The 23,412-nt window shown below is 31.8% G+C and overlaps 1 protein-coding gene across 3 annotated transcripts in view; it reads left to right on the top strand.

Moving 5' to 3' along the window:
* Positions 1-23,412, top strand: part of LOC148624949 (uncharacterized) — a 189,631-nt gene that overhangs the window by 25,418 nt on the left and 140,801 nt on the right. For all 3 annotated transcript variants that reach the window (XM_088568099.1, XM_088568098.1, XM_088568097.1), the window contains exons 17-28: positions 56-166; positions 1,879-1,913; positions 7,622-7,740; positions 9,927-10,124; positions 13,418-13,470; positions 14,293-14,321; positions 16,236-16,345; positions 16,656-16,817; positions 19,073-19,125; positions 20,105-20,218; positions 22,021-22,143; positions 22,756-22,793. In XM_088568099.1, coding sequence (XP_088424225.1) covers positions 56-166; positions 1,879-1,913; positions 7,622-7,740; positions 9,927-10,124; positions 13,418-13,470; positions 14,293-14,321; positions 16,236-16,345; positions 16,656-16,817; positions 19,073-19,125; positions 20,105-20,218; positions 22,021-22,143; positions 22,756-22,793 — 1,145 coding nt within the window. The remainder of the gene's footprint in view (positions 1-55; positions 167-1,878; positions 1,914-7,621; positions 7,741-9,926; positions 10,125-13,417; positions 13,471-14,292; positions 14,322-16,235; positions 16,346-16,655; positions 16,818-19,072; positions 19,126-20,104; positions 20,219-22,020; positions 22,144-22,755; positions 22,794-23,412) is intronic.

The raw sequence follows: 23,412 nt of genomic DNA, 5'->3' as shown, positions 1-23,412 counted from the left end.
TAGGCTTTACAATGACAACTATTTGATCTTAACGGATTTTGTCGTATTATATTAGATCCTGTGAGAAAAGCGGTCTGTAATTCAGGTGTTCTAGTGAAAAGGGCACACTCTAGTTTTAAACAATGCATCTGTCCTCAAGGACTCCTGGGGTCACTGTGTGCTCAAAGTAAGTAGTTGTATCATAAATGGTTAATGATTATCTGTAGGCAGTTCAATATGCTTTTTTTTAATTGTAGGAGATAATACTTTATGAAATTTCAATTATGATAATGAAATACATGATGTCGGGAAAATATACTGCAACATGTTCAAAAGTAATCAAAGGAACCAAGGTTATAGCGGTAATCAAAAGAATGTAATCCAGGGAAAAAGACCAGACATGGAAAACAGACATATACAATAAAGAACATAAAGTAACTAAAATCATACATAAAAAGTAACAAAAGTAAATGAACAACTCGGACTCCACTAAAAACTGGGAGCATGGACCAAGTTCACCGGTAGGTAATATATATATATATATATATATATATATATATATATATATATATATATATATATATATATATATATATATATATATATATTGCAATGAGGTTAATGAGGTTATTTGTTAAACGAATAAAGGTATACGGTTATTTTTTATGCTGTATCCGTACATTAGCAGGTTATCCACTTTCTGGCTCCTCCCACTCACGTGATCGGCGGAACTATTTTTTTCTGGTATGCGTAAATTAATCATGTCCGCAACCGTAGACACGATATAAACAAATTGCGATTGCGTATCCGGTTAATCTTTTTTTTTTTGCTGTTTTGTTTCGTTTTCACCTGAATGAAATAAGAGATTTTATGTAAACCAAATAATGATTTTGTTAGTATTTTTTTCACCATCATATATATAGCAAATCCTAAATCTCGTTCAGATTTGATTCATTATCAGTTTGCAGACGACTTCCCCTGTCATTTCAGTCATGTCGGACTCCGAGCCAGGGTGTCCGTCACAATTTAACATAAACTGGTCCCCACGTAAAGAAATTGAATCGTTACAATATGATAACACTCTTGAAGAGACAAATGACCAGAAATTGTTATGGTCTTGGATTTATTACTGCCTAAACACAAATTTCACCCCTGAACTCTACTGCCATATACCAAACAGAAACAAGTCAGCTTCCACCTTTCTCGCGAATTTCAAAACTTTAATGTTCTTAAAATCGACTTCACAACATTCAAAATATTTGTATTTATGTTCATTTTACTTATTTGTCTCTTGGAATTAAATAAATTTTGATACATTGCTTATTTTCTTCAAACAGCTTTGACGGATTATATGGTGCGGATTGAATTTCAATATTTACTGAGTCATATTTTTTTCTTCGGGTTTAACGATCGGGGCTCTTCAGGGGATATGAATTTTAAAATTTTATTTTAAAAATGTACACACGCACAAAACTATTAATATAACAGGATAAAAACAATATAGGTACATTGTCGAAAATTATTGAAGATATGTGTATTCGGCTTGGAACGGGGGAAATAGCTTGGTGGAGCCTCGCATTTCCTACCCGTTCCGTCGCCTCATCACATATCTTCAATAATTTTCGACAATGTACCTATTTTGTATATATATACGAATGGTAATCAATTAATCGTATTGTACGTGGATTACACTATTTTCAAACTTTTCATTTTTTTCCCTTGATATTGCCATTTGTTTTATGGATTATCCTTTATTTTACTATTCATTTTGTCTCTATTGCTTAGAGATGTGCCTATCAGTTTGGTAATATTATTTTACCCGTTATGAAGTAAATTATGGTATGAAAAAAATGTTTTCTTTAAAGATAAATGTTCTTGATGTGGATGTATTAATTGCAGGTATTGATTCAACACCAGAAAGGCTGGCTCTTAATGTAAGTTTGTGTTCAAGAATCTAAGTTCTCAAACTTAATTTTAATATTATTATATGCCAAACTATTGCCTTTTCAATACATAATAAACAGAAAATAGGACATAATCACACACACACACACACACACACACACACACACACACACACACACACACACACAGAGAGAAACAGAGAGAGAGAGAGAGAGATTTGATAAACAATACGTAATAAACTATACTTGAAAATCAGTATAAATGGCTCTCCTTCGGTAATTCAATTTTTAAACTTAAGATTAATACCAAGATACATGATGTGTTACTTACAGGTTTTTGAAGCAATATATTTGATTTATACCCCATCAAAATTTAATTTAACCAGACATACTTTTAATCTATTTTATTTAGAATCATTGAGTGTTAATTTGCCAACAAATAATGACTGGCTTATTTTTCATTAGTATCGTTGCATTTTGTTTTATTAAATGGTCCGCTACGTAAGACCATGGTCTAGCATAACCCTTCTCAGGAGGATTGTGTAGACCAGAACTATACAGATTTCACTTTTGATGTACTAAAACGCATTTTGATCTAGAATATGAAAATGAAATGATGATGACTTAAAATCACATTGAATAAATCAAATGTGAGTATTATAGGTCTGTCCTGGATTTATATATCTTTTTTTTTAATTTTTCATTATAAATAAAATAATTCACAGCCAGGTGAATTTCAATAGAACAAAAATATATTTCATGTATTCCATACTTTTTAAGTTGTCGGGTTAAAAATAAAAATAATCGTGTTCTAAGCAAAATTTGATCTGTATGTGATAAATTTTCATTGAAGAAAATAATTGGTTAATTTTTAGACTCTTGGGGTTTTTTTGTTTTTTGTTTTTTTTTTTGTTTTGGTTTTTTTAATAGAAAAATTAAATACTTCAGTAAATTGATACAAAACTGAGTTTTGACTTATTATGGGCTTTCGCATAAATTCTTTGTTATCATGTGCATTTTAAAACTTCCAGATATTCAATATACGTTGTAGATTCTTTTGATTGAAAACAGGCAATTAAGCATTATGCTTTCTCGGATATTTGCTTTGAGATTTGTTTAACAACGACAAAGGTCTAGTATAAAGAATTTTTGAAAAACTTCTAAATCCAAATTTGTCCATTTGATGGAGAATTCAATCGCGAGGTCTGATTCGCTCAACAAGTAAAATAGCCTTTTTTTTATCCTTCAATGGAAATGACTTTGATAAAGATTTGTTTGATTTGCATGATTGGCACAAATTTTACAGTAGACACCCAAAGGATGATACTAAGAAATGACCTCTTGACCAACTTTTCGACGATTGATTTCATGCGATCCTGCATTCCATTTTTTTTTTTTTTTTTTTTTTTTTTTTTTTTTGTGAAACAGGCAAATTTGTGTTTCTTGTTTAAATATTTATCATCTAATCATTATACAAAGTTTTGGTTTCATTTGATATATTTATGTATTTTCTCGTTCACGAAGACAAGAATCATTAACTTCGCTCATTTTCCTTGAAAGCAAAAGCGCAATATTATTTACCTTCATTCCTATGAAGAAAAAAAACAGACGCAACGTGAACATTAAAATAAAACAATCAATGTTTGGCAACTTGGCCCTTTTCACTACACTTAAAATAAACTCGGATGCAGAAAGGGGAATTTCTTCTTGAAAATTATTACCGGAATTGTAGTGATACGCGTATCAAAGTAGTTCCATAACCAGATGGCATTTAAAAAATTAGTTAGACATCTCTACAAATAAAGAACAATAATTCTTCTAAGATTTTTGGCGCGAAGCGAGGTGCTAAGAAAAAAGTAATGGTAAAAAATTCAATTAGTTCAATATAAGTTTTAGATTTAGAATTGGATCGGACATTTATAAAAAAACATATTGACGGGTTCTTCTGCCTAGTGCGTTTTTTAGTGTATTAGTATGGCTAGAGATTTCCGATTGGTTTGGCATCTATTACAAAAGAAAACTTATCTGCTCATATTTTTTATGCACTGAATTTTCGGTTCTGTGGTCTGAATGATGAATATGCAAAAATATCGTACGTTCTATTTATCTAAAAATTTTACAAAATGTCAATGTTCTCTTTTTTTTTGTTTTTTGTTTTGTTTGTTTGTTGTTTTTTTTTTTTTTTTCACGGAATAGAAATTGAAATTGTCTATTGAATGATATATAACAAATTTAATATGTGAAACATACAGTTGAATCTGTGCAAATTTAAGGGAAAACCCATGGTATCAGACCATACACTGTAGATTTATGTAACAATTCTCGTCTGCAGCAGTTTTCATACAATGTGTGGCAGGACGGCCTATCTGTGTTGTAGTAGGTGGTTAGATATAATTTTTTTGGTTTATTCTGGCTATTCCAACATTCTAAAATTTATAGGTAAAAATTATAAAATCCATGCAGGAATAGCCAGAACGGTTGTATAAACAAGGGATTAAGTTTGTGTATACTGTAAAAACAAAATTTTATTGGAATTCTAAATGTGTTGGAGTTAACTGTCACATTTTTGCTGTATGTATCAAATTTTATTTGGGATCTGTAAAGGTTTTATGTGAAAATTCTTATGACTTTTAGACTTGCAAGTGTTTAGGTGTCATTTACAGTTTTCTTTTTTAACAAATAAAAAAATAAGATTTTTTTTTCACAATTTTATTAAATATTCAATATTCATGATGACAATAAGTCATTGATAATACACACTTTATAAGTACATAATATTCAAGCACTGATAACATTGTAAATAAATGAAAAAGCAGTAAATAAAGTTAAAGTACACATGATTTGTTTAAAAGAATCATACAATAAATGCATAAATAAAACATACAAAGCACAACAGCTCAAGCACTAATCAAAAGTTCACAAGTCTACTCTAGATGCAAAAGATGAGAAGCAGCGTAAGCAAACGACTGATGTGAGTTCCTGGTCCTGTAGACGAATCTTTAGTGTTGTCAGTCTGGAGTCGACCTCTCGGTATTTGCGTTTTCTTGGGACACGTTTACCATCGGCTTGGTACTGGAGCAAGGTGCAGGCATGGACGGCTTCTTCGTTTGTTTATTAATTAACTGAATTTAATTTTCAGTCTCTATCTTCTTTCCAATGTTTCAACATTTTAAGTCTATATTTTATATGTTTATTACCATGAAAAAAGTTATAAATTTGGCAAAAATAGCCCCACATTTCTCTAAAACACATTACAATTTTGCTAATAAAATGTTTAAATCCAATGTTGAATCCCAAATTTACCTGTAAAATTAATTAGGTAATAATTACTAAAACAACAAAACCTACTAAAACAACATCCATTGTTCTCTGCATGTAGGAATATTCAGAATATATATTTTTAAAATGTTGGAATAGCTAGAAGACACCTTTTTTTTTTTAAACCAAATCGGTTTGGTTTATTCCTCAAATGCCAACATCATTTGATCCACCGACAATGTACCTGTAAAACTTTGTTGGCGTTCAAGGAATAGGTGTCAGTGGTTATCACAACAAAGGTGTATACTTATCAAAACATTCACACTAATTAACAGATAGATAAATTACAGGTGACTTATTTCAGTTCATATTTCAGATAGTTATTCCCGTAGTTAAAATCTTATTATTTTTGACTGTTTCTACTTAAGCATTTCTTCACAAAATCATACATGTACATGTATAGCACAATAGACTTTTGAATTATTTTTATATTCCAATAATTTGAAGATATTTCAACCTATCATGCTTCTTTATGTAGAAATACCAGTATTAGAATAGTTAATAAAAGTGAGGTTTTTGTTCAGTTTAATAAAGTAATTGCTACACAATGTAGAAGATCTGTTTTTGCTGTAAGTGGTTTATGTTTTTTTTTCAGAATAGTTTTGTTTTTGGTATATGTAATAATATCACACTACTTTGTTTGTTTGTTTGTTTGTTTGTTTTTTTTTTTTGACAAATGGTTCATAGCACTTAAATATTGTGTTTGGCTTTGGTTGTGATGTAAGGATTATACTCTTATTACTACGATTTAATAATTATCCAATTTTATAATTAATAAATATATTCATATTGATTAGTTAAAACGTTAGAATGATTAAGAACAAAATAAATCATAAATATAAAATTCAAAGTTTGAAATAACGTTTATTGATGTCAAATTTCTAAATTTCTTTAATGTTTTTGTATATAATTTATACATTTCTCAAAATAAAAGTTTTAAAAAATGGTAAAATTTTATTACATTTTTGCAAATTTTTAATAATTCAATTTTATTATATTCTTACATATTTTAAAAAATCTGCTACTTTCCATATAAAAAAGTGATAAAATGTTCCATTTCTCAACTGCACTAATTCACCTCAACAGTTAAACACTAATAAAAAACATTTTAATTGTTATAAAAACACATATTGTTATAACATAAACATCTATTGAAATATTTTTGTTGGTATTCAAGGAATGGGTAACGTATAAAATGTTGGCATTCGAGGAAGACACCATCGGTTTGTCGCTTGCTTGTCGCCTAGCGTTCTATGGTTCAATAATAGGCGGCGACGATGTAATTTTGTTAGTCGAATCATGCTCTCCCTTTACAAATGTATTGCCGTGTTTCGAAGCCATGCACGTGATAAAACAAGAAATCCAAATTCTGAACCGCGGAGAGGAAAGCAAAATGTTTTTTTTAAGTGGAAGTGCTAGAAAAGTAAACCGTCATTGATTCGATCACCATTATTTTAGGTTATACTGTGGATATATTTGTTAAGTAAAAAATGATCAAAGTGATTTGCAATAGGCTTTCACAATCGAAACTCCTTAGACTTTCTCGTTACACAAAAGAAAAACCTCGGAGGCACTATAGGCTGAAGAATTTGTCCGAATTTTGTCCGATCCGATTCTAAATCTAAAAAATATATTAAACTAATTGAATTTTTTACCACTATTTTTTTTCTTAGATCATCGCTGCGCGCCAAAATTCTTGGTATTCGTTCTGCATCTGAGGTTATTTTTTAATGTAGCGGAAATGGTCGAGCAGGTCCGATTGAGGCTTAATGTTTTTACGGTTGATTTGTCGAAAATTTTATTTAACACTTATAAGTTTGTAATAATTGTTTAAATCAGCTGTCCGTGATAGTCATAGAATGGAAAGCAAAGATATTTCCCGGGGGTTACTCTCTATATACTAGTATACGGGATCCGTATGCATTGCTCTGGGTACTTTTTGCGTAGATTTGGGTGTGTAATTTTCCTTTGATACAAATTACCACGCGTGACATATATATGGGACTATGTTAACGATTTTCTATACAAGGTATTGAGTACATAGATTTTGTGGCCATTAATTTGCTTCATCCATGGGTTTTGGTGTGGTTATCCAGGCTTAGGCTTATATAGTTGTTGGTAAGGATTTCATTTTGAAAAATGCACACCCTGCCATGGGTCCTTCATAAACATATTATAACTTAAATTGTTTTATTGGGACTGGATGGTTTCGATAATCCGTGCCCAAATTGCGCCTGTGGTTGGGTGACTATCACAATAAACGGTCATTTATTTCATTTTATAAATATTCTATTTATAATATAAATTATACATATTATCATATTATAAATAGAACAGTTACTGTTTAATCTTGTAAAAAATTTCTCAGTGATGTTTTGTGACTATTCTAATATAAATTTGCTGTTTTTTATCATTAACAGGCGAAATTTGTTCCTCCGACTTTGACACCAGGATCGGTAATCAAGTGTGATCCACTCTCTGGAGGGGCTGACGATCATGATCCATGCAAATTTCCTGTATTTGTTTACTGGAATAATGGGTAAAAATGGAATTAATTGATATTTAAGACCTTTATTAGCTAAATATACAGTAAAAAATTACTCTACTGACTCTTACATTTCCCATGTAAAATCATGAAAAATTCAAGAGTTTCTTAGTATTTTGTTCATTAAAAAAGTACTCATACATAGTCATTTTAGATACGTCACGAATCGATTACTTTTAGTATATTTAAATACCGCAAGTAATTGGTAATTGAAACAAAGAAATACATTATAATAATAACATTTTAACCAAACAAATAGACTAGACATAAAAATATGCCAGGGTCAGGCTCGAATTAAAAACCTCCTAGACGTAGAAAATAACAGCATTAACAAGAAGCTCACTAGTGATGTCCCCACTTTCAGTAACGATTAAAGGCAAAAAAGTCTTTGGTAAACAGGAAGTTGTCAAATTTTTCTGAAAATAAATCTTACAATATGGCATACCTATAGGATAAATGTGTGAAAATTTCAAGCCCCTGTGATGGAAATTTGCTGAGAAAATTGCGGCGGGAAAATGTTACGGACCCAAGCAAACAGGAACACGGACACACGAATCGGGGATATAATAATATCTATACTGCTACCACACTCTACAAAGAAGAGACAGTGGAAACACATAAATCTGTGCTAACCATTTTGGTCTCTCTACTAAAGAAGTTGATTGTGATCTATCGTGTATGTAATGGATTCCAAAATTCCACAAGAGTCCATAAAACAACGCTTCAATTGCTGGATCTGCAGAATATACTACCAAACCTTTCGATACTTTTATCATCAAACAGAGATGGGCTTCAGTCTTACCACGACAATCGCCCTCTGCTTTTCTAGAAACACCGCCGAGTTGCTCATAAGTCAAGTCCGGGGTAGACAAACGAGGAAAGGCAAACTATGACACGTTGAATAAATCAGTTTTCATGGCGCAGATGGATACACCATAACGATCCACGAGTTAGGGAGTGTTGAGCGGTGAAAGACAACTATAAGACGACCAACTTTCTATACGTTTAGTTTCTAGACGTTCCATACAAGAGTTGCCGCTTCCGGCAATTATTACGTAACAAATCGCGGGAAATAACGTTACTGTCTTTGGTTCATAAATATAAGATAATTGAAATTCAGAAATAAGAAAACTTAATGCACATTATGCTTCAATAAAAAAAAGCTAATTTGGTATTTTCAATTAGTACTATCATAATTGATACTTCCTGAGTTCTTTTGTTGACTTGTGCCAATATTCATAGTCAGAATTGATCAAAAATGGTTGAAATTGGGATTTTCTATAATAAGCCCTATAAATTCGACTCTACATGTAATTTCATAACGGAAACGTCTCAAATTTGGCATAATTTTGATAGATAATTTGATTTTATACATCATGAACTCAGGAAAGATCTATTTTCCAAGAATTTTCCTAGAAAATTAAAGATATTACACCTACTCCTATTGTACTGTTGTCGTTGTACACGTACATAGACAAATCGAAATATTTTCTATCTATGCAATATTTTCATCGATATAAAATTGTCCAAGCAACCTCCTTCCAATAGTACAGCACTAAGAGCTGAAAGTTGTGAAACACGATTTTTAAATCTGAATAACCTCTCACCGAGGGATGCCCTCACTTTCAACAGTCGAGTCAGTTCCATGACAGTTCATTGTAATTTATTTATTGTCTATTTAAATTTTAGTTAAAATCTGTCAGTTGCTGAGTAGAAATTTAAGTAAAATAAATATTAATTCGTAATATTGAGTCAATTGATCAAACATTTGGTATCTACTATTTCATAATTTTCTACACATTAACAAAGATTTTAGAAAAAATCAGTTATAATGCATAAATACTGGTCAGAATTTAGAATTATACATATTTCCTAAGTGGCTAAGTAATCATATTTACTGAAATTTCAGTAATTATATAGCTAATTTACACATTTATTTTAACATATACACTGTACCGCGCGCATATGTTCCTTTCGATACGTGTGTTTTATATATATCTATATGTTTACTGGATTACTAAGTAATATTTAGCTTCGGTTGATCAACACATCTAGACTATCCGTTTTGTTATGTACAATAAGAAAATTTAAAGAACACAAAATATCCATGTATTAAAAAATTTTAAAACCAACTACATTTTCAAAACAATAAATATATAACTAGTTATTTCAAATTGTAGCACCAGACCATCAGTCGTACTTGAAAAAATTCCAACAGATATGATTCTGGACAGCGCTTCGAGGGCCATTCTTCAACGCTCCATCCAAAAGTATGAAGTAGAAGGATTTATCAATACCTATACTGGTACCGTGTCAGTTAATGCTGCAATCAAGTTGTTTCAAATTGGAATGCATTCTGTGTGCTTTAAAATTATACAGTAAGTAATGTGGAGTGGCAGTAATTGTAATAGTTCTGGCAAATGTCTTGATCACTAGGACTTGTCGCAATAAGAACAGTTTGTCCTATTATTTTGCTTCGCTATATATACCGTAAACCTGAAATCAATTGATTTAATATCTATGCCTGTATAAATTTCCTTTAAAGCTAAAAACAACGAAACCATGGTTAGAACCAGGAAAGGTACCCCATAAACCTTTGCAATATTTCTATATGCATCCCGGGTATAAGCGAGAAATGAACATTTTATATGTACTCCACAATCACAGGGACTTGAGGTCGTGAGTAGGATCCATTAAATGGGCAAAAATATACTAAAATGCTGTATAACTATCTTTTACATTTGCTATCCATACATTCAGGTTATATACTATTGGAGCTGCATATTTGATGTGTGATAAGCCCCTGTGAACCGTCCTCGGGATCTGCCCTTGCAAAAAGTCGAAAATTCATTGTTTTTCATTATTAGCAAGTTAGAAATAAAAATTAAATTAAAATTAAAAATCCTGGACCCCAGTGCCTGTGCAGATAGCCACCTTCTTCTACTTAGGCATTGATAGTCGACCCCTGTTTGATAGTATTACCCCCACATATACAGAAACAAGCGCCTGGGATGCATCGCCTAAAAGCTGTATGTGTACACAAATAGCCCTGAAAATATTATGTGGGGTTTACTACCAATATAAAATGGGAATTTCCCTACATTTCAGCCCCGTGCAGGTCCGGGTGTTAAAAGAATAGGCCTACAGCAGCGCTAAGCTTGTCGTAAAAGGCGACTAAATAGTGCTCAGAACCCTAGCCGGGGGCTAGGGCGCTCTGCCGACAGAGCAACTGGGATGTGTGCCCCAGGTGGTGGAATGGGGTACCCCTGGCGTGTTGCATGCTGGGGTTGTCAGGCTATAATACGGAAAACCTGACCGCAAACCATAGTGGTGCACCGTGTTGGGAAAGATGCCACGTTCCTCGCACGTTAAAGAACCCTACTGTGGTATTCTCCCGGAGTAGGAACCATAGGGCTCCGCCACAGGAGGCTAGATTGCTCGACCCTACCCACCTCTTCCTATTTCCAGTGGCTATCAAAATGTGTCGACCCCTTTGTCCTTGTGTCCCATTCCTTTTTCATTTCATCATCATTTCATGTTCACATTATCACCAATTTCATGTTCATCGTCTGAATATAGCTGAAATATTGCTGCTCGGACGTTAAACCCCAACAAACAAACAAACCCTACATTTCAGAAAAAGGGGTCTTCATGCAGAACTCATAAAAAATATTTAATTCAGTAAGTTACAGTGACCATTTATGTAGAAATAAAGGAAATATAATTCCCCGCTACACACAAGCTCACTTGTGCAGATTTAATGTGCACCTTTTCCACAGCAACATAACACAAGTGCACTATACTAAAACTTGTGTAAGATTATTTTTTTTGTACGTTCTAAAAGCTCATTGGTTGAATTAGTGATATGTAACCTTTACATAGTTTTTTTTTTTTCTGTGACTAGTGCATATGTCTTAAACACTTACGTTTAAGTTTAATGCATTAACACCTTTTGTCAGATTTATGGCTCTTCTAATCAAAGAAATGAGATGAAACATGAAAATAGGGTTTGAATACAGAGTTTTTCAGGTAATTTTGTCAGTCTGGTTTTTGGACAAATTTGACCTGAAAAATCGTGTTAGCGGGACAAATGGTCAAAATCGTGAAAACACGAGTAAATCGTGTAGTTGGCAAGTATGAAAAATTGCTTTTAGTTGTCATAAAATATGCTTTACTATTTTAAGTACAATATTTGATATTGTGTATCTCTATGAACTGTTAACCTGTATATATTGATTGATTGATTGATTGTTGGTGTTTGATGCCCAAGCAGCAACATTTCAGCTATGTCCAGGTAATGAATATGACATAGATGATAAAAGGAACATGAAATGATGAAATGAAAAATACGAGGGTCGACAAATTTTGTTTGCCACAGGAAATACGGAGAAGGGGTAGGGTCAGCCTCTTGAGGTGGAGCACATAGGTTCCTGCTCCTATCATTTCCGATTGGTTTGAACCATTTGCCGCAGAATGCATTCATTTCACATAAAAAAAAAAAAAAAAAAAAAAAAAAAAAAAAAAAAAAAAAAAACACAGCTGTACAGTAGGCGAAATGGTTCATTGGTAGTTTACAAGTATGAAGGGTCATTTCTGCGGATGGGAGCAAATACCACAGTAAGGTTCTTTAACGTTCTGCAAGGAACCGAACGTGACATCTTTCCCAACACGTTGCACCACTATGGTTTGCAGTCAGTTTTTCCGTATTATGGCCTGATGACCCCAGCATGTAGCATACCAGGGGTACCTCATTCCATCACCTGGGGCACACAACCCAGTTGCTCTATGGGCGGAGCACCGCAGCCCCCGATCAGGGTTTTGAGCACTATTTAGTCACCTTTTACGACAAGCTTAGCGCTGCTGTAGGCCTATTCTTTTGACACATGGACGTGCATGGGGCTGTTTATAATGAAAAAGATGCATGAATGCATGAAATGTATTCGAATGGATGTCTTTTATTCACAATATAGACGTGCATGGGCTGTATATAATGAAAAAGATGCATGAATGCATGAAATGTATTTGAATGGATGTCTTTTATTCACAGTATATACTTCTTTGAAAGGGGCAAGCAACAATTTTCTTGGCACACATATGTACTCCAAAGCCTGTTACACATCCCCACTTCATTTCAGGAGATTGAGACCAGTCATGTTGGTTGGACCTCTCCACCTGTTTTTGAATTTTATTAATTTAATTTCATGCATTAAATTGAATTATTTCTGCAGATTATCAACATTAAAATTCTTGAGTTTGTGCTTGTCAGAAATTTATATGGCAAAAACTGTTTAGAGCATTGACTGTGATATATTGATAGATATACTGTTAATGTACTTATTTTTACATTATATTTATTTTCATGATCAGTAATTATTTGTGAAAAAAATCTGTAGATGTCAAGAAGAAATTCAAGTACAATATTTCATCATATTGAATAAAAGTATTTTATAATTGGCACCCAGTATTTCATCATTTTATACTAATTTACTGAAATTATTTATAATAAAATTTGATAAACTAAGGGAGATTACTGGTCAGATTTAAGAATTATATATACTTTCTGATCTAGGTTTAGTAATTGTATATATTTACTTAAATTTCTGTAATTATGCATGATAACTAACTGTGCACTTTATCTGTGACATAAGCAGGTTTAATACTCATTTTTTAGGGATGAAATAATTACTGACAGAAGATGTTTTAGTATATTGGTTGAAAGAAAAGGTAATTTTCATTATACTTGCATTGTGTATTGTTTCAAGAACTCTTTTGATAACTACAGGTTGCAATGTATAAAATTTTAAAAGTTGGTTCAGTAGGTTGCTGTTGCCACTCAAAAAATTGTTTAAGTCCTTCTGTGACTGAGCAATATTTTGTCATCTATCTCTGCTAATACATGTACAAGTACTTAACCAAGGTTTAAAGCAGGTTTTCCTGAATAATATAAGGAGGAGCTTCTATATCAGAAACAAGAAATATATAACCTTGTTACTTTTAAGATCTAAACTTACGGATTGTTTGAAGTCCCCTTTTATATGGATGATAATGAATGAGAAGTGGCTATGAAATATAGAGTTTTTCTAGCAAAGTCCAGTGAAAAATGATTTGTATGAATTGTTATTTATGTCTGATTTATAAATTTCACTGTAACAATGGGTGGCTTGACCTTTTTTTTCTATTTACATGATACTGTAGTAGGAAAACTACATCTATATATTTTATACTTACACATGCAAAGTTGGGGGTACACAGTCATAGGGCTGTTTGTTCATACTTCCTTCCTTCCCCTGTAGAGGGATACCCATCTCTTATTCATTACTTTTCCTACACCACTGAATGTAATTTGAGGAAATTTTCAGAGAATCTTTATTAGATAATGTACATTTTCCTATTATGCACTTCCTATTTTAGATTTTGATTTTGGTTAAAAGGAGCATGTTATTGAATGGGGAAGTGGGGGTCTGGATTTAGTGAGCACACATTTTTTCTAGTTTTTTTGCTGTAATGTACATGTACTATTTTATTGTTTTTTTTTTTTTTTTGCAGTTCTTAAATATTCACGAAAGGAAGTCACTGTAAGTGCTGTTTATATTATCATTCCTTCTATGTAATTTTTCTACAAAGGGAATATTGGTAGTTTAGTAAAAATTGCAGATTGGCTTGAAATGCTTTATTTCCCTTCATGAAAAGGGACTGTTCTAACAAATTATATGTGTTGGAATCAGTTCATGATTCATACATAAATAATATTATATGCAAGAAAATTTGCAGCATATTTTTTTCATATCTTTTGAAGACACCCGAAAAAATATATATTTTTTATGTGTTTTTAATGTGTTATGACTGCCATGAAAAACACATGTTAAAAACTAATTACCAGTACATGTAATTGATTTATGGAAAGACAAGTAAGTAAAAATCATGTTAGTGTGTTTCATTGGAAGAGTAATCAAGGGAACCAAGGTTATAGTGGTAATCAAAAGAATGTAATCCAGGGACAAAGACCAGACATGGAAAACAGACATACACAACAAAGAATATAAAGTAACTAAAATCATACATACAAAGTAACAAAAGCAAATGAGCAACTCGGACTCCCCTAAAAACTGGGAGCGTGGACCAGGTGCACCGGTAGGGTAAGCATCCTCTGGTTTTCCAGAAACACCCGCCGAGTTGCTCATAAAAAGTCAAGTCTGGGGTAGACAAACGACTTATATATAAATATAGCACAGTTTCATAAAACTTTGGAAAACACTGTATTTCCTACCACTACACCTGGTCCGTGCTCCCAGTTTTTAGTGGAGTCTGAGTTGCTCATTTACTTTTGTTGTTTTGTACGTAATATTTTAGTTACTTTATGTTCTTTGTTGTGATTGTCTGTTTTCCATGTCTGGTCTTTGTCCCTGGATTACATTCTTTTTTATTTCCGCTAGAATCTTGGTTCCCTTGATTATTCCTTCAATGTATTTTTATAGACACTAAACATATATTTCCATTTCAGTCCTACAAAAACAAATTCAAACATATATTGCAATTTTTCATGTGTCGGGTTATTGCATTTATTTAGGTAAATAGTGTACTTGGCAATTATTATATTGCACAAGCTTACAAGATATAACATTTACAAATTTAAATGCATTACCCTTTATTACATGTAATGAAAATTTGAGACATCCTTATGTGCTTGTATGGATACAACAAATTAATTTGATATTGAATTAAATCTAATGTTAACCAAAACTTCATTTTTAAATTATACTGAATATTATATGTCAAAATCTGTATCTTGTGAGACTCCTATATCACCCCCAAGGACCACCGGCATGTCCTGTTCATCATATATGACATGTATATTCTAACAATACTACAAGTGTGCTCTGTGTAGGGGTGTGATATAGGGTACGTGGAATAGGTCAAGGGGTGTGATGTAGGGTTTGAATAATCATTTACAATGCATATACAAAAAAGGGTACATTATAGTCTAATATCCGTTATAATGCAATATACATTTCACTATTGAACTCATTATTTGAATATTAAGGTAAGAAAAGTATATCTATCTCATCCTCAGTTAGTCTGATATTTTTCCAATTAATAGGTTTTTACATGAGTATTGAAGAATTTAGATATCTATCACATATAATTTAAATTTACATGCTTCAGTACACAGTGGGTCATCTTCCATAAAAAATTGTCATTTTTGTTCAGAAATCTTGGTATTTTGTGATATAAAAAAGCTTATGATTTTACTTTTTATCCATCTGTCTGACTCTTTGTTTACATCTAAACCCACTGTTCTTGATCTGTAACACAAATCTGTGGATCATATATGGTGAGACATTCATGAGTTTTGTTTTTTACTATTTAAGAAATTTATGATTCTTCTATTTTTTTCTCTCAAAATGAATGCAGGAATATCTTCAATCATTAAAAGATAACTATTTTGAATTTTTCTCATTCAGCTTAAACTGCAATAAAATCAATTTCAGGGTGATGGAAGAATTTTTGAGAATCCAACTCTGCCACCAGATTCAGTCATTCTTTGTGCCAAGGATTCTCAGTGCCATATTAATGTATACACCTCATTCAAAACAAATTGGTAATAATACATGCAGCAACATCTACTCCTTAATCCTGAATTTTTAAGTGAAGCTTTCAATAATATGACAGTGTAAAATATGCCAGTGCACATTTCAACTGAGGCCTTAAAAACAGAATTTTGAATGAACAAATGAGAAAATGCATGTGATTTCCACTATACATAAAATAGTTTAGAGTTGTTGGTCAAATTGCTTTTCAAGAAAAAAAAATGAATTTTTTTTTTTACATATTTTAGCCAAATTGTTATTGTTAATATTGAGGCTTATTGCGGCATCTTTCTAACTAATTTGAATATTATTATTTTAAAGCTTGGTCCCTCATGTTCCAGTAGGATCACCTTGCTATTTGTTTGGACCAAATAAGATAAAAGTATACCGATCCCGTCTTCCAGATGTATGTCATAGTGACATAGCATTCAACACAGGCGGACTGGCTGTTGGTACCGAACACGAGTTTTGTCTTCTGGCAAGGTAAGAACTCCACTCCAATGTTGATTATGGAGAACAAGACAGTAAGACCTAAGCCAATAGAAATCCTACAGGAATGAATGCATTGATGTTTAAATTCTAAAATGACATGCTCATTTAAAATTGTTTACATTGCATTTAAGTACCAATCCACATGAAATTCAGACACTGCCAATGGTAAAGTGATTCATGGTGAAGAAAAACCCACCAAACAAATAATACTTTTTCAATCTACATCAGCTATACTTTCACATAACAACAGTCTTTTCTGCATTCAGATCTGCACTTTTTAGAAAATCATAAATTCATCTCCCACTAAAATCAACCAAATGAAGCCAATCCGAGAACTCTTGCAAAGTTCTAATTTCATGTACAGTCTATATGATTGTTATCTCGAAAGCGCAACAACCAAATGGGAAACTAAGACTGGTAATGAGATCAGTAACTGTTTCTGAACTAAAAATAAAACTGAAATTGTTGGGTTTTTGACATGCATGAAACACATCCTGTCTGATTTTTAGAAAGACTGATACTTAAATTTTTGTACAATCTTCAAACTAAGAAATAAATCATGGAAATTTATTACTGTTCTACCATGGGCTGGCCATTTGTGTCTTTATTTATGCGACATAAATGGTTTATTTTGATTCTGATAGGACTAGTTTATATTTGAAAAGACAGTGTCTATGTGTTGAACAAAATGTTGGTCATGTGTTACTCACTTTTTTACCATGGCTGTGGTCTAAACCTTTGAAGCAAGTCATATTAGAATACTTGTTACACACTACCTGCAGAAATAAATGAAGAAATATGGTTGCTGGCCAGTGTTTTCAAAAAGTCAAACACATTCAAATATTCATAGTGTTTAATTGTAAGCAAGGGTAACATGCAATAAATCACTCACATATCTAGTCTTCTTTTTTAGCTCACCGGACCGAAGACCATGTGAGCTATTGCCATCACTTGGCGTTCGTTGTCTATTGTTGTCGTCTTTTACAATTTTTCAGAACTCTTTTCCTCTGACACTACTTGACCAATGGAACCAAACTTGGAATGAATGTTCCTTTGGGTATCCTGTATAGAACTGATGTGGGGATTTTTAATCCTTCGAAAAACATGGCTGCCAATACTAAAAATAGAACTTAGGGGTCAGACAGTAGCTTTTCACATAGATGTCCAAAACCGTTAGGTTTAGCAAAATTCTGACACAATTAAAAGTGTACAGCATAATAAGATCTATCTATGGTCAAAATTTCATTTTAATCTGTTAAGCCATGTTGTAGTTATTGCCCTTTTTTCATGTTTTTTTGCTATTTTTAATGTTGTTTCTTTCAAAAATCTTCTTCTCTGACACTATTTGAGCAATTGGAACCAAATTTGGTATAAGTATTCCTTGGGGTATCCTGCATAGAACTGATGTTGGGATTTTGATCTGTTGAAAAACATGACCACCATTACTAAAAATAGAACATAGGGGTCAGACAGCTTTTTGCATATATCTCAAGTACTGTTAGATTTAGCCAAATTCTGACAAGGTAAAAGTGTTCAACATGATCAGATCTATCTGTTGTGAAATATTTATTGTAATCAGTTAAGCCATGTTGGAATTATTGCCCTTTTTCGATGTTTTTTTTGCTAGTTTTAATGTAATTTCTTTCAAAACTGTAGTGCCACGTTGTGTATTATCGATGATTTGCCTGAACCAGAACTACCGGTAATCTTCTCCTCTGACACTACTTCACCAATTGGAACCAAACTTGGTATGAATGTTCCTGTGGGTATCCTGCATAGACCTGTTGTGGGGATACTTATTCCGTTGAAAAAATGGCCGCTGTTAGGTTTAGCCAAATTCTTTCAAATTTTGAAATGATCTTTTTTATAGGACCTACAAAATTCTCTGCGGATCGAAGTTGTCAGATGACTCGTAGTAGGAGGTATTGCCCTTGAAAGGTAAACAATGACTTTTTTTACAGTTTTCAGCCAATATCTTGAAAACTATGATAGAAAGAAAGAAACTTTCAATTGCTGAAATGATCCTCCTACCAAAGTCTTCTTGGATAAAAATTGTTGCACAACTCCTTGTTAAATTTATTGCCCTTAAAAGGCAAAGTTTAACCAGATGAGCAATTCAGGCTTCTGGAAGCCTCTTGTTTTATTTTTATCAACCCATCATAATCAGCTCATGCATTGACATCAATGTGAGTGCTGAAAATACATGTTTTATTATGTTTGTTTGCATTTTTTATTTTACATTTCAGTGTAAATGGAGAAAGCAGATGCTTTACTATCCAAATATCTAAAAGTAGTAAAGGTAAAATCATACGTATTTTAAATTTCATTATCATCCTTAAGATTTTTCAAAGTATGTATGGTAAATCTTGTTTATTGTTACTTGAGATAACTAACAATAGCTATGCCTCAAAGCACACAATTTGTAATTTATGCATTTCTTTTACACAAAGATATTTTGTCCGGAACCCTTCAGAAGGCCTTAAAAACAACATTTTCAACAATGAAGTGTCTTTGAAAGTTGGATCAAATAGATATTTACTGCTAAAGTTTAATTAGCAATTTAATATGAAAAAAATACTGGAAAATGTGCCACCAAATGTTGACATAATTTTTCCCTATAACCAATTAAAATGATACCAAAATATACAGTATCCTAGAGTAAAGAATATTACAGGGATTCTTGAAATGTTCGATGAAATACATTTAGAATACTTGGGATTAAAAACAAAAACATGTATGTCACTGTTAATTACATGGTGATAATCAGACAGAGCCACACTGAAGTGTTTTGGTAGACCAATATTAAGACTGACAAGTTGGATCTCACAGATCTACCTTTCTTTAGACACATTTTCTATTTGCTTTTTCTTTGCACTTTCAGATGAAAAAAACAAAACAAAACAAAAAACAAATTAAATTTTGATATTTTTTTATTATGTACATTTTGTAAATGTCATTGTATGAATTGAACCGTAAACTAGGGTCTAGGGTAGACATTTTTGAAATTATTCATTTCCTGCTAACTATATTGCATATAAATTTTATGGAAATTTTTAAAAAAAATTTTCCATAAATTTTGTGTATTAACTGTGTTTATACTGTTGAACCTCAGTAAAACCTCTGATTCAACATGTAAATAAACTAGAATTCTGTATTATCTGTTATTTTTTGGGTTCTAAAACTAATTCTTCAGTTGACAATGAACTTAAACAAGCTATCAGTAAAATATTTTTGTTTACAGAATGTGATATATTGTCCAGCATTCACTTTTATTTTAGATATCTGTAGTCCAGTAAATCCATGCCAGAATGATGGACTATGCACAGCACAGGCTGATGGCACTTATTCTTGCTTGTGTGAAAAGGGGTACTATGGAAATAGTTGTCAGATTGGTAAATATATTTTGAGCTTTTATCAGATTTTTACATTTTATACCTTAATTCTGAATAAAGAGGGTATACTTTTTGTTTTACCCTTATCAGTTCATGTGTTTTTCTTACTCATTTTAACACACCTGCAATTTTTTTTTCAGTCATATATAGGTATCATAGTAAGGTAGCAGAAGTTTAAAAAGTCTTCAGATAATTAGGTTAAGTGCACCAAAATATAATATGGCTACTTTTGGTATCATTTTTTAGGAAAATCTACTTTCAAATTAGAATTTTCATACAAATATATTGCGGTCACGATTTGTGAAATTTAGCATTTTATGAGGGTGTGCTGTTTTCCTTTACAAATACAGGCTGTTAAAAAGTCTATTTTGATATGAGACTTGAAAAAAAAATTGTTAATGATCTAAGTGTTCTTCAAAGAAAGGATTAAGGATTACATGAAGCTGTAATTTTGGTATAAATATTATGCAGAAAATATTGATGTAGTTTTGCAGACTGTATTTTTATGCTAACTTTAAGCCAATTTTCATCAACTGTATGAACTTTGCTCATGTTTATCGACCACAGTGGGCTTAAATGTGTAGGTTTTGTTACCAGGTTCCTTCTTCATTAAATCTCAATTTTGTGTAATGATAAGAAGTATTTTTAATTTGTAATGGTGGTACAAGCTACCTCATAAATGTGGAATTTCATATATTCTGTGTATAATCTAATGCATATTGTGACCAGTCAATATCTAGTACGCTTAGTCGAAATTACACTCTTGTATTGTTACATTTTGCTAATGTAATGTTCTGTACTGTTTGTTCTGCTGGGTTTGTTTTGTTTAGTTTGCAAGAAATCTTTGATAGAATTTTGTTTTTGTGTTTTTATTTGGTTATCCCCTTATTTTTTTCAAATGATATTTTTAAGACTAGGACCAAATCTGAGCATGATACATTTTATTCTGTATTTTAATAGTCTTTCAAACTTTTAACATCTAGTAGATTTGAGAGGTGATTTTAATTGGGGTTGAAAGATAAAGGCTTATGAAAAGAGAGGGTTAAATCAGTGGTTTAGCTGAAGAAAAAATTATAAGTGTGCCAAAACATTTGAAAGGGGGTATGTACAAAATGGGAATGATTGTTTCTTACATATAAGAACAAACACTGAAGGATTGTGATTGCATTAATTGTATAGATCTGATTAAACATTTTGGCTTTGACCCACAACATTTCCTTTATATCCACAAAACAATGAACTCATAAATCGTGTGTCTTATGCAGAGCTCCAATGAATTTGGAATATCTGACTCATTGTTGTACAGTGTTAGTGGTCTAAGAAGAAAAATGATGTTATTCTTACAAATCTCTGTTTATTTGTTTCTCTGTGGAACACCCTTTTGCTATAATATAGTTCTTTGGTACCTCATGAAGAACAGGTACTCCTTATGTATTAAATTAGGGCTAAAGTAATATCATGTACTGCAAACTTTTATTTGCAATTATAACTGTATAACAAATCATAATTCCAAATATTATCTCATTATAAAATGTATAAACAAGGAAACAAAGAGTTTGGTAATTCAAAAGTTCTCTGCTGCTTATACATGCAGTAACCACATGTGCTTGCTCTCACTATCAAATATGCCGCCCCACTAGTGTATATATGTTGTATATACTAGTTGGGCTGCATATTTGATAGTGAGACCAAGGTCCTGTGCAGTAACCAATCGTGATATACCTCAGCCAATGAACGCTTTACAAAGCAATCAATTATCGTACTAATGAAATTTAATGAATTGTTTTTTTAATTTACTTCAGGAAAATGCCCACCCTCTGGTCCCACATTTAAAAATTGTGAACATTCTGGACATTGTCACACAGATGGTATGTCCAGTACATGTTTCTGTCAGCTTGGAAGTCAAGGAGATAGTTGTCATCATGGTAAGTTTAATTTCCATTGAATTTCATCTGACATGTGTATCTGAAATTTGACATGTTAAGAGATAAATAATTCAAATAATTTCAAAAACCTAGTACAAATTTGTGTATAGCTTATTGTACCTGTCTTTTAATAAATGCATTTACTGCTGTTGGTGTGTCTATACATCTGTCTGTGTGTAATATAGGAAGAAATGTATTTAAAGAAAAGTTAGAATGTTTGAAGTGAAAAAAAGGAAACCTTTTTTGTTTTCATTGTTAATGACTTTTTAAAAAGTTTTGGGACTTTCAATTCCAAAAAGGAAGGGTGTATCATGTGACCTCATATATTAATGATTAGGTTGCTGTAGTGATAGATAAATAGAAATTCAGTTAGTAAACCTATTCACATTAGCAAACAATTAATTTTTGCTGATTAAAATAAATTAAATAATGTTAAATATATTTGTGTAATTAATATTTCCACTGAACTCAAATTTAAAAAGAACCAAATTTAAATATGTTCAATAGTGTAATAATTATTTGTTAGAAAAATCTTTAAAAAGTACTTTTTTAAGTGGAAATAAATATATAATTTGATTTATTTAAAATAAAAAATATCTCCTAATATTTCAGCAAGCAATGAAAATATTACTTCTTCTGGACAGGCAGGGGTAAGATTTAGCATTAATGGAACACTTTTCATACAATATATCAAGCTTATTTGTGCATAAATAGAAAACAAAACCTATTGTATTATAATTTGTTTCTCATTATACATACATGTACCTTAGAATTCAATTTTTTTGCATTGATGACACTTGGTCTTTTTAATCCCTTTTCTTGATCTATTTGAATTACACAAACCTGTTTGAAAGCTTTAACCAGGTATATTTTGTCTTTATATTATTGGGTCATGGGCTTTGAATATTTGGTATCTTTAACTTAAAGTGTTCTTGTGAACACCTTAAAATTAACATATTGTAAAGGATTTTGTTAAAGTGTCCTTGTGAACACCTTAAAATTAACATATTGTAAAGGATTTTGTTAAAGTGTCCTTGTGAACACCTTAAAATTAACATATTGTAAAGGATTTTGATTAAACTTTGTACACTGTTATTCTTTATCAATATCTTTTATTGCTGAAAAAAAAATCTCTGATGAATAGGTAGAAAATCTCCTTAGCAGCTCAGTGAAAAGTTGCTAATTTTTTTGCATAACCTTAATGTCAACAAACAGATCTGTAATGTGCAGGGGCATTGTCTATGTCTCCCAGATACAAAATATATTTCT

This window comes from Perna viridis, chromosome 2 (genome assembly GCF_037379345.1).
Source record: "Perna viridis isolate PV_CMFRI_1.1 ecotype Kerala chromosome 2, ASM3737934v1, whole genome shotgun sequence".
Classification (NCBI taxonomy): domain Eukaryota; kingdom Metazoa; phylum Mollusca; class Bivalvia; order Mytilida; family Mytilidae; genus Perna; species Perna viridis.
Note: the sequence above shows the minus strand (reverse complement) of the source record. Positions and strands in the feature narration are given on the sequence as shown.